General features: G+C 30.9%; 1 protein-coding gene across 2 annotated transcripts in view; it reads right to left on the bottom strand.

The window, feature by feature from the left end:
* The window catches only part of LOC114327388 (ubiquitin carboxyl-terminal hydrolase 34), a 273,865-nt gene that overhangs the window by 44,902 nt on the left and 216,356 nt on the right, over positions 1–12,607 (bottom strand). For both annotated transcript variants that reach the window (XM_050649892.1, XM_050649893.1), the window contains exons 29-32: positions 9,782–10,037; positions 7,293–7,549; positions 4,446–4,636; positions 1,320–1,497 (exon numbers count right to left, since the gene is read on the bottom strand). In XM_050649892.1, the coding sequence (XP_050505849.1) occupies positions 1,320–1,497; positions 4,446–4,636; positions 7,293–7,549; positions 9,782–10,037 (882 nt within the window). The remainder of the gene's footprint in view (positions 1–1,319; positions 1,498–4,445; positions 4,637–7,292; positions 7,550–9,781; positions 10,038–12,607) is intronic.

Here is a 12,607-nt window from a genome sequence, read left to right as displayed (position 1 = left end):
CCAATGTGAAAATCATACTGTGATACGTTTTAAATGTAAAATGGATTTCACCTATTGACATACATCGTCAGTTAAGGGGGGGGGGGGGGGTATGGTTTGAAATCAACATATCAAGCACATTTTTGTAAATTTTTCTCGGAGCTGTGGTTGAATTAATTTATTCTTAAATTAAATAAACATTTTAAGTACAATTCAAAGAATATTTAAAAAAAATTCAATCCTAAATATTGAAAAATAAGCTATTGGTGACAAATTTTGACAGGCAGCTAAAAAAAAAATAGATTTTGCGGTGGACATCAGAACTCGTCACTGGATCACACGAAACAAAAAATTCAAAAATATTTAATTAGCTTATAATTTCACGAGGAAACAACGTCGAGTTTTTTTTTATTTTTAATGATTTTAAAATTTTTGGTATTACTCAGAAGTCAAAAATACGAAATTTTTGGTAAACATTTTGTGAAAATCAACAGATTTATTATTGTTTAACAAAAAATAAGCACAAAACGAAAGATATCTCGACGTTGTTACCTCAAGAAATGTCTAAAGAAAATATATGCAAAATTTCAGGTAGATCGGTCAAGTAGTTTTTCAGTTACAATGTCCACCGCATTTGAAAAGGCAGTTTTGAGAAAAAATCGTTTAAAGTTTTGACAACTGCATCTTCATCTTCTTATTTGTCTGCCAAATCGTAAAGTGATGCACATTGAAATATGTTTTTTGAATCGCGGAGTAAGCTACAAAAGAGAAGGCGAACAGTTGTTAAACTGTTCTCACTACGCTCAATCGAAGGTAGGTATATTCAACACGCTGTACCTCTGGTAATTTTACTCCGATCAATCTGAAATTTTTAGAGAGTATTCTTGAAAGTATGCACTTTTATTTGAAATAATAAAAAAAATTAAACATTTCAAACCATCCCCCCCCCTTAGTCGAAGTTTATGAGTAAAAGTGCATATCTGTTCAACATGTTCGCAAATGGTGTAGAGAATTCAGTGAAGGCCGAGCGGAAGGACTTCAAATTCATCGTGAATTTCCGTTTGGCTTCACTAATTTTCTACTCTATTTGCGAACAAGTTGAACAGATATCCACTTTTACCCATAAACTTCGATTAACTGACTATGAATGTCGAGAGGTTTAACCCATTTTGCATTTAAAAAACGTATCACAGCATGAATTTCACACTGGCGGTAACAGCGACCGGGACCTCCATCTTCAAAGGCTGCCAGGCCGATACTGAGCAATGCAGCGTGCTGAAAGTGGTGGGGTAAGAAAGTGGGAGAGTAAAAGAATAATATTCACTTTTTAACAAACTTACCTGTGGATATTGAGTAGGATGCGGAGTGATGTTTTTAAATGCCCATTGTAAGTTTTGATGTTGTGCTAAGCTTCTAGTAAACGTCCTAGATTGTTGGCACATCATTCTTAATATACCGTAGTAAGCTGGTAACATGGCCCTATTATACATAACTATTTCTTGATCGTCATGATCAGCTCTACAAATTATAAAACATCAGAATACATACATATAAAAGGAACATGTCAATTCAAAATGTCAAGTTTCAAGTTTCAAATTTCATTAAATCGAAGTAAAAAAGATAGTAAAAAGAGAAAAATCAAAGAAGCGGCTCTAATTATGCTAAATGAAACCAATTGTGTCGCAAATTCCTCGGTAGAATGCAGTAGGATGTGGTTACCCATAATAAAAGAGGAAGTCAATAGAAAGAAAATAGCACGATTAGTAAGTAAATAACATATCGAGCTAGTACAGATTTTATATTTTGGTATTATTTATATATCTATGTATTATGAATATTATTTATAATTTAAAATAACATAATATCTACATATTAAGGTCAGAATTTGGTATTAGTTTTGAGAGTAAACAAAAGTAAGACCTAATACGATGTCGGGATAATATCACGAGGTTTTTTCCTGGTTTTCCCTCGTGATTTACTATGGAATCTCTAACGCGAGAATTTTACTGTCACCGTTGCATGTGGTTGTCTTCTTAAAGACAGATCACATGTTATGATTTTTTTGTGACGGATATTCTTGAGTTGGGGTTAATTTCATGTAATCGAATGAACTATCTTTCAGTAAAGTCGTCCCAGGAACGCAACTCATAAATATTGGCAATATCATTTTAAAGTCTTCTACTTTAAAATGTGTATGTCTGAATTGCCGATATAAATGAGTCAGATTAAATAAATTATTAGAAGAATTTTTTACTAAGCAACAACATTTTTGTTTAATTCATTAATATTTTTTGTATTTTGACAACCGCATCCGATTTGGACGTCGAAACGTTAATAAAATCATTATTTAGTAAAATTGCGGCTTATTTCCCATCAAAACTAGTTAATTATAAAAATGCCAAAAGAAAGTAGCTTCAGAACAAAATTGAAGTATATATATATATAAAAAAAACAATAATATAAAATGCAGACACGGAAACAATGATAAAATATGTTATCAGAGATGTGTCACGCTAACCTAAGTGACCGGCCATCTGAATTCTGTGCTGGAATAATTAGAAAAAGAAAATAAATCTAGGAAAAACCAGTGTTTTCACATATAAATCGTCTGAAGAACTCGCTTCATTTGAAATGTCGCATTTAATCGTCAAGGTTAAGAAACTCTACATACACTTGTTTCTGATATATGCAAGATACTTGTTTTTCCAACAATACACCATATCCACTGACATTGATCGCTGGTTTGTGAAATTAAAACCAACAAAAAGTGGAGACAAGAGACAACATCAAAAGGAAAAAATATCATTAAAATGATATACGATAACTTTATGATATATGATAAGCTGACAAGATTTTGTACCAATTTTGCACCTATTATGCTGAAATCGCGGTAAGTTCTGAAAAAAATCTGACTAGATAACAGCTAACAAAGAGAAGAAGAAAAATATACATTTCCCGTTCCAGTTTTAATTATAATACAAATCTTGCCGTTTCATTAAGAGCGTAGGCGCAGAATTTTGTTCCAATGCTTTTTAAATGCATTCATTTTTTTCGAATCCTGAGAAAACTAGTAAGTATTTTTAAAAAATTTAAACGCAGAATTAAAGATTATATCATTACCGAGAGTAGAAAGTCCCTGAAAACTTCTATATTGTTTATTTTAATAAATTATGGGGGTAAAAAAGGAGAGAAAATTGAGTGTAATTTTTAATTTCAAATATCTCATTCAAAAGAAACTTTTTATTTATTTTAAGGAACTTTCTAGCCTTGGTAATGATGTAGTCTTTCATTCTGCGTTTAAATTTTTCAAAAAAATTTATCAGTTTTTCCAGGATTCAAAAAAAAATGAAGACATATCCGTGGTGATATTTTCCAAATCGAGCATTCGCTATCTTTGTCATACATTGCACTCAGAACAGAATGTGGTGACAAGAAAGTGGCAAACAAGACTACTAAATATTTGACACGGCTTCAGAAATATTTTAAGTTGTTTATTAAATAATATTGATAGTGTATTTGATAAATAATTGATTTAAGACGTGAAATTAATAAAAAGTTTTTTATTGTTTATTATTTATGGAAGATCCAAGCACAGAATACACCAGGGTTTATTCTGTGATCCAAGTATTTTGTTGTTGCGGCATAATTTAAAGAGTTCCATAGTAACAATATACAGTGATGAGCGCGCTGTTATAACCGGCAAAATAACGCAAGAGATGGAAAACATAATACGATGTGAAATAAAAAAAGATGAAACTAGTAGAGGTGTAAAATTATCAATAAGAAAGAACATATAAATTGACATTACATTAGATAGTTTCCCACCTTTAGACGTCGGTGACAGAAGAATTTTATAAAATTCTCCTGTCACAGTGACAGTTGTCATACTCTTCCGATACGTCTAAAGGTGTGAAACTATGTAATGAAATGTAAATTTCTAGGCTCCTATAGATAATTTTACACCTCTACTAGTTTCATCCCTTTTTATTTCACAACGTATTATGTTTTCCATCTTTTGCGTTATTTTTCGTATTATTAAAATCACTTAATCACTTTTTCTCTTTTCTCGATTATTAGTTTTTATTGTATAGTAAAATTATTGTAATCACTGAATACACAGTTATTGAAAAAATGATCCTATTAATTAACTGAATTAATAATTTAAGCGATTATACAAGTAACGGCTATCCAAGAACATTCAAAAACTGAATGAAATAGCCATCTCTATGTAAATGATGACAATGTCATTGTCAACTAATGTTTACATCTCTATACCAGTAGTAATAATACACGTAATTTTCCGTATAAAGAAAGAAAAAGTAGTGATAGCCGAAAAATATTTGGGTCCACGCGCTTAAGTACTGTTGAATATTAAAATGTTCTAAAATAACACTAATATTTATTTATATGGATCAATACTTCCGCAAATTAACAAAAATACTTTTTGAATTGTAGGGAATACTTACAAGATATAATTAAATGCAATGTTTTTGGTCACGTGGGCATTTTGAAGCATTAATTGTACATTTTCCGGACAGTCAGTACAAACATGGTTCCAAAATGCTAGCAGTGTTTGCTTATTATGGTAGGCAGGTATGGACGGTTCTGATAATTTAGGATGAAATAAATGCCACAATTGCATAAAATACTGTCCAAACTAAAAGAAAAACAATAGTTTAACACTGTAAGTTATACAGAGAGGACGTTTAGGTTGGAATAAATTCATTTTCTCAAGAATGGGCGATTTTGGAGAGGAATCCCGAAACAGGTCGATTTTTAAATATTAATATTTTTTGGCATATGGATCATATTACTGACATCATCTATCTGGGCATGATGACGTAATCAATAAATTCAAAATTAGTGCTGTAACCGGGGGTGGGAGGTACAACGGCCTCTTTTATTTTTTTATGTATTTTGACCCGTAGAACACGAATTTTTTCGATAACAGTTGATCCGGATGTCGATAAGGAACTTGCAGAAATATATAACAGCGATTTTTCGCAAAACAAAACATTTGTTTTTTTTTTGGGTCATTCTAAGCAAAAAATGTTCTTACTAGTTTTTTGTAGGATGCATAGTTTTCGAGATAAACGAGGTTGAACTTTCAAAAAATCGAAAAATTGCAATTTTTGAACCTGCATAACTTTTGATTAAAATTTAATAAAAAATTTTGTCCTGGTAAAAGGTATATTAGTTTAAAAAGCCCCTGTAGGGCTACAAACATAGAAACAAAACGTTTTCGCTCTGTAACAAGAGCATCATCAGTGTTACAAGCACATGGTGAGCCACCCAAAAATACAAAGGTTGAAACCTTTTACAAATAGACTAAAAGTCTTATATAAATATAAACATCCTAAAATCCAAAGGATGGATAAAATTCCTATGGATGTGGCTTTAGGGCAACATATGACTCCCACAGGTGGTAAGTGGGTTAATTAATCAGGTCATTAGTGATGTAGCCTTATAACATAATGACCTAATTAATTAACCCACTTACCAACAAGTGGGTGTCATATGTTGCCCTAAAGCCACATCCATAGAAATTTTATCCATCCTTTGGATTTTAGGATGTTTATATTTATATAACACTTTTAGTCTATTTGTAAAAGGTTTCAACCTTTGTATTTTTGGGTGGCTCACCATGTGCTTGTAACGCTCTTGTTACAGAGCGAAAACGTTTTGTTTCTATGTTTGTAGCCCTATAGGGGCTTTATAAACTAATATACCTTTTACCAGGACAAAATTTGTTATTAAATTTTTACTTGTAATTAATGGTAAGCTACAGGAAATTCTTCCTTGTGGAATTTTGATTAAAAAATAAAATAGCAATTCTGCTTGCAGCATTTGAAAGTTCAAGTCAAATTATAAAGATTTTGATTCTTTGCATTGCTAAAAATTAATTTATTATTGTTAAACAAAGCTATAAACACATAGTGCTTGGGTGATGTTTTCAATTCATCTCTCATTTAATATCGAACGAGCAGGTAAAAGTGCAAGCGCCGGAAAACAGACAATTTCTACGTAGCATGCGTTAAAACGCATGCATTGGGCACGGGTCAAAACGCTCAAACACTATTTTTGTTTATAGCTTTGTTACAAACAACAATAAAAAAATTAATTTTTAGCAATGAAAATAATCAAAACCGGTATAATTTGACTTGAACTTTCAAATGCGGTAAGTAGAATTGCTATTTTATTTTTTAATCAAAAGTTATTCGGGTTCAAAAATTGCAATTTTTCAACTTTTCAAATTTCAGCCGCGTTTATCTCAAAACTATGCATCCTACGAAAAAACTAGTAAGAACATTTTGACCTAAAAAATACAAAAAATGTTTTGTTTTGCGAAAAATCGCTGTTATGTAATTCTGCAAGTTCTTTGTTTATAACAATCTTAGCGACATCCTGATCAACTGTTACCCAAAAAATTCGTGTTCTACGGTTCAAAATACATAAAAAAAACTTAAGTCCATCTAAATAAAGGAGTACCCCCCCCCCCCCAACGACAGCACTAAATACATTTTAGTGCTGTGAGAAATCAAAAAGAAACCTTTATTTGACAAATAAATATTGTTTTTCGTTTATATTCAATGTTAAAGCTGCCACTCACCTGTCTCTTAGCAATTTGAACATTGAATTTAAGCAAAAAGCAATGTTTATTTGTGAAATAAACATTTTTACCTATTTTTTGACAGCAATAAAATGTATTTTGAATTAAATAAATGACTTACATTCTTCTTTTTGTGCCAATTAATTTAATAAAAAATTTTTTTTGTACACCCTGTATAAATAATTATGTTAATGTTTATATTACTGAATAGAGAATTGGATAACCTTTCAAATGAGTTATCACACGACCCCTACTCTCATTTTAAAAAATTATCGATTACGTCATTATGCCAAAAACACCATAATTTAAAAATAAAAATAGACCTATTTCGGAATTTCTCTCCAAAATCGCCCATTATCGAGAAAATGAATTTATTCCAACCTAAACGTCCTCACTGTATAAACCCTTAAGTTATATATAAAATTTATACAGACCGTTCAGTTTTAAATTAGATATACAGTCTATAAATGGCAACACTGCTTCTCCACTGTCCACCTAATGCACTTGATTCGCGCCCATTCATTCAGTCATTCGTCATTCAGTGGCAATGCAACTCACTTTCATAAGCAATGTTGCCGATTTTAGCGCTTTCTTCAGTTCGCTTATATCTAATTGAGAACTAAACGTATTGTATATTAAGAGGCTCAAGACTTATTAAGTTTAAGTGTAAATTTACAATATTGGATTTATTGCTGTCGCTTACCATTAATTTTTCAGTCCTCGAAATGCAGCAATACATCATTAAGGCAAAATAAGTCGTTAATTTCATAGTTCCATGTTGCTGCATGTCAGTGTAATGTTTAGCAGAAGGTAACAATCTTAGAAGAGCCGTATAGATTTGGTGAAGAACCGCGGTGGCTTCTGTAGAAAGCTGAGGTTCTCTATTAGATCTATGAGTCGCTCTAAAACCTTGCCTAAAAGGTGTACTTGGCACCAAAGCCACTAAAAGGTAACCCGCAGCTAAAAATTAAATTCAAACATTACTGCATGAACTTTGTAATACAATCGACTTAATAATGATACAAATACATTAAATAAATACATGAACTAAAGAAATAACAGGTGGGATGAAAAGTTCCTAGGCTGACACATAAATGGCACTACTGGTATTAAATCCATATGATTTTTAGTCAGTGCTAGCCTTCAAAAGATGCGTGTATAAATTTGACAGCGGTCGAACTATTAGTTTATGAGATACTAAATAGCATTTTGAGTGAAGCAACTTGTGTTAGTTTAAAAAAAAATGGATAAATACTCTGGGCTAATTAGCAAACTACAAGGAAACGTTATTTACCAGCAATTTTATTGCTGTAATCGAATCTTATGATTGTATATATTAATAATATAGGTATGCAAAGTCGGCAGATAGTGTGCTACTTTTTTATAAACAAAATGGCGTACAAAGATTTTAACTTTACACCAAAAATACCCAAATAAAAATTCACCGTAATTAAATTCTTCATAGAGACGTGTTTTTCCCGATTTACTTCGACGAAAATTTTCCCCGGAAAATGCGGGATTTTCCAACAAAATCTTAAATTTTAACAGAAATTTTAGATAAGTAATTGTTTATCAATAATTAAATAACTTGGTAATATAAAAGCTCTTTTCGTATAGATTATAGATAATAATTCCAGAAGCCGATGGAAATCGAATGAACAGTTTAGCAACAATTGCAATTAATTAAAAATTTACGGTCGCTATAATCACCACAATAATTATGATACATAAGAATAACTATCATTTTTGTATAAAAAGCCACTGTACATATCTAATGTATTTTACAGAATTGAAATTGGACTATTTAAGCGGCCTCAGGAATATTTTAAAATTATAAACAATTTTTTGGCTTATAAACAAATAGAATATCTCGGGAAATATTAAATTAAGCAGGACGCTTCTTTTAAAAGAAAAAAACGTTTAATTGTGATGATTGGTTCCTGAGACACAACCGGTCAAAGTTGACCGGCATTTACAGCAAAGATATAAACAAAAGAGCTTTTATATTACCAAGTTAGTTAATTATTGATAAACAATTACTTATCTAAAATTTTAGTTGAAAATTAAAGATTTTGTTGAAAAAACCCGAATTTTCCGGGGAAAATTTTCGTGGAAGTAAATCGGGAAAAACACGTCTCTATGCAGAATATAATTACGGTGAATTTTTATTTGGGTGTTTTTGGTCTAAATAATAAAGACATACTTTTGGAAGAAATAATAAATAAATAATAATGAAAGGTAAGTCTCAGTTTACCTTACAATCGACACACTACACCTACATATAACAAAATTCAAATTTTTGTTTCTTTTTGTAGAGCTGAATTCAGATTACAACAAAAAGTAATTGACCTGAAAGTAACTACAATTACCATTTCAAAGAAAGTAGGTAGGTACCTACCTATTTTGATACCTATCTAGAAATGTGATTGAAACAGTGTTGAAATCAAGATGTTTGTCAAAGCACAGAATAATTAACAGAATATAGTTATTCTGTGGTCAAAGCAATTAAATCCTATCAATGCAGGTAAAATTATTTAAAATTATTGTGGAACAGTACAAAACACATCAAATTCTTACTTCCCAGAAGGTTTAGAATAAGATGCAGATGAGGTAGATGACCTGTAATATAATTGAAAATAGACCATTTGACCAAAATTAGTGTAGAAGGGGAGAAGAAATACAATATGCAATTTTTCAGCAATATTTTAATGTATAACTTTATAAATAAAAATGGTTAATTGGAAAATATGAGTTTTACTAAAAAATAATTAAATAAAATAAATATATTTTCTAGCAAACTGTCAATTTCTTCTTGTTTCTTAAGATTTTTGGCTTCTGACAGTCTGTTTTCGGTCAATTTCTAGGTTATAAGTAGTTCAAAAACGCAAAACGTTCGATGTTGCCGTATTTATTTCAAAACCTTTTAGAGCATTCCTCTAAAACAAATTATTTTAGCGGTCCTCTATAATATGTGTTTACAGAATGTCAATCTAACCTAAAAGTTTTACAGGACCGTTAAAAGTTAAATTTTAGAGACCTCTTAAATTTAACGGAAATGTTACAGAATACACCCCTTTATCGCTTCGGCACACCTGTCATTATAGCCTTCCGATCATACTCAGGTCCTATTAAGGCTTACTACGATCCTACGACGCCATAATATAAGATACTACTATAATAAAGGCTACTTACTATTCCTCACTCGTTGATTGTTATGACCAATCAGAAAATGTTCCAGCCACGAATCCATTGAGCCCAACACCCAAGAGTGCACCAGTCTGTTTCTTGTTACTTGCAAGGCTAACCAATCTAAAGCTAGATATGGACAACATTCGGCGGCGTCCCATACTTTCTGAAGGACCAACTGCGTGAAACATGGTTGTTGTGAAGAGTTTTGTGCGCTAGTCTCTGTTAGAAGAGTAAGTATCTTAAAAAAAGGCTGACATCCCTGGAAAATAATAAAGTAGTGTTAAATTTATAATGTTGGTTGGCACCATATGTGTCAACATACAGTTGAGTCCATGGTTCTTTATGCATGCGTCATGAATACCTGGCGAGATAAAACTTATAGTTTTTATTTAGCATCATTGTATTCCACGCATGACACTAAAGACAAACCACCGCCTGTTATTAAAAGGCACATGTTATTTTTATGAACGCTCTAGACTCAGTACATCTAAAAGAGATGGGTGCAAAAAAGACGCTTGAGGACGTTTTCAGATTTTAAGTAAAATTTGGGACGTTTCTGGTTTGTTTACTTGTAGCTCGGGAAATAAAGCTGAAAAAATGGCAAAACCTCGCCATTTTTTCGTCCAGCATCGATTTGTACAAAAATTTGGGTTTAGGCTCATTTCACCCTTTTCATTTTCTATATTGAGCCGTTGTACGCTTTTGTTTTTTTAAGGGTAACAACTACTCCTAATTATAAAAGTTATAACATAACATTTTAAACTTTTAATATGGTCAACATCTGGTTTTTATTAGTTAAATAATGATTGTTTTATGCTTTAGGATATAATATCATAATATTTAAACCCTTAAAACCACCCTTAATAACATTGCAATTTTTATAAGTAATTTATTAGATCTATACAGAAAAAAAAGTAGAATTACGTACAAAAACATGTATTTACATAAAAATACAAAGTTACAAATACAAATAGTTTTTTAGTCATCTTCATCGAGATCGATGTCAGGTTCTGTGGTATTATATAAATTGAAAATGCTCTATTACACTCCCAAGTAGGCTATTCGAATTTTTCGAAAAAAAAATTCGTTTTATAAACATAGATCCTTCATTTTTGGCGATAAAAAGTTTTTTCACAAATGATTTTGTAGGGTTTTTTAAAGAGCTATAAGACTGTAAATTAAATTCGGTAAGATCCCTTAGTTTTTAAGTGGGGTGAGTTTAAAGGGCTCGAATAAGGGGGTCTTTGCTCGTAAATAGAGGTTTAAAACAGCTATATCTCGCTAAATATTCACTGCAAAGAAAATCTATGACAAGGAAACTTTAGCTATTAAAAAAGCTACAATTTAGTATTAAATCATTTTCTTCGTATCTCCAGTATTTTTAGAGATATTTTGAAGTAAAGGGTGAAAAATACTAAATCGCAAAAAAACAATTTATTTTTAAACTCCACTTTTTCTAAAATTAAGTCTTTTAAATGGGTCAAACTTCTTAAGTGTATTAATAATACATATATAAAAAGAATTACAAAAGGGTGAAGATCAATTTTAAGTAGGAGGGTAGTTAGCGGGTTGTTTTCACTGATGTTTTCGTAGAAAAAAGTAGGTACTGACCTTATTTTGACCATAAGTCACTCACTTTTTATGCTAGAAACTTTTTATTTATTTTTTTGAAAGGTATAATTGTATACTTGAAATATTATGTAAGTTTTTCTCGAAAATTGCAAGGTTTTCCCATTATCTGGCTTTGAATATTTCAAATTATGCATTTGATGAAAAAAGCTAACTTTTACATGCCGTATCTCGGTTTATATTGATCGTAGAAAAATTATAAAAAAAATTTATTTTTGTGCTTTTAAAATATACAATTTTGATATCCAAATTTTTTTGATTAAATGCATATTTTTCAAGTTATTCTTAAAAAACCCTCTAAATAAAGTCGATTTTTTCGTCGAAAAACTGTTACTTTCAACCGCGAATAACTCAAAAAATATTAGTTTTACGAAGAAAACGTAAAGAGTATTTTTTTCTTAGAATTACTTTTTCTATTGATTTCCATGGTTAAAATGTAATGAAAAATTCCAACCACCGAGATGGGGTGACAACCATCCCCATGGTTTTAGGTACAGCGGCATGATATAGAAAATAATCATTGGGCTATTCCCTACCTTCTGTGAAAATTTCAAGTAAATCCATGCTGGACGAAAAAATTGCGAGGCAAAATGCTTCATTTTCTGGCCTATTGTGGCTGTCAGTTAGTTGAATTTTTTGCTGTTTTTTTTGTCCCGTTTTAGCATTTAGAAGTTATCTATATTACACAAACAGTTGCTTTCACAACTAATTTTATATTGGAGTTTGAAATTGTATGGTAAGTGTATTTTATTTTGCCATTAATTTACATACAAAGTTAACCTCATTTACACAGTTAAGGAATTGTTTTGTTTAGCTTTGCGCAAAAGTGAAAGAAATGACAAATAGAAAATGTTTTATTAATTTTTTTAGATTATGCCAGGAAAAACACCTACCTCAAAATCACATCACCGGAACTCGTTTTAAATTTAATCGAGCAAATTTTAAATCAAAACTAACATTTTCCATTCTATTTATTTGATAACGTAAAATTTTATAATATAATCCGTGATCGGAGCAGTAGCCACTTTCAGTCACTTGCTGTTGCGTGGAGTAAATTTCCGACTATTTTCGTATTCTTTAAATGACGACGCACGGCTAAAGAACCATGTACTCAAATTTATCTATTCGAAATGTTAGTTAAGTGTTAGTTTAATTCAATTCAATATTATTTAAGAAAATTTTCAGTGTCTTATGTTCAGT

The sequence above is a fragment of the Diabrotica virgifera genome, chromosome 4 (assembly GCF_917563875.1).
Source record: "Diabrotica virgifera virgifera chromosome 4, PGI_DIABVI_V3a".
NCBI classification, from domain to species: domain Eukaryota; kingdom Metazoa; phylum Arthropoda; class Insecta; order Coleoptera; family Chrysomelidae; genus Diabrotica; species Diabrotica virgifera.
Note: the sequence above shows the minus strand (reverse complement) of the source record. Positions and strands in the feature narration are given on the sequence as shown.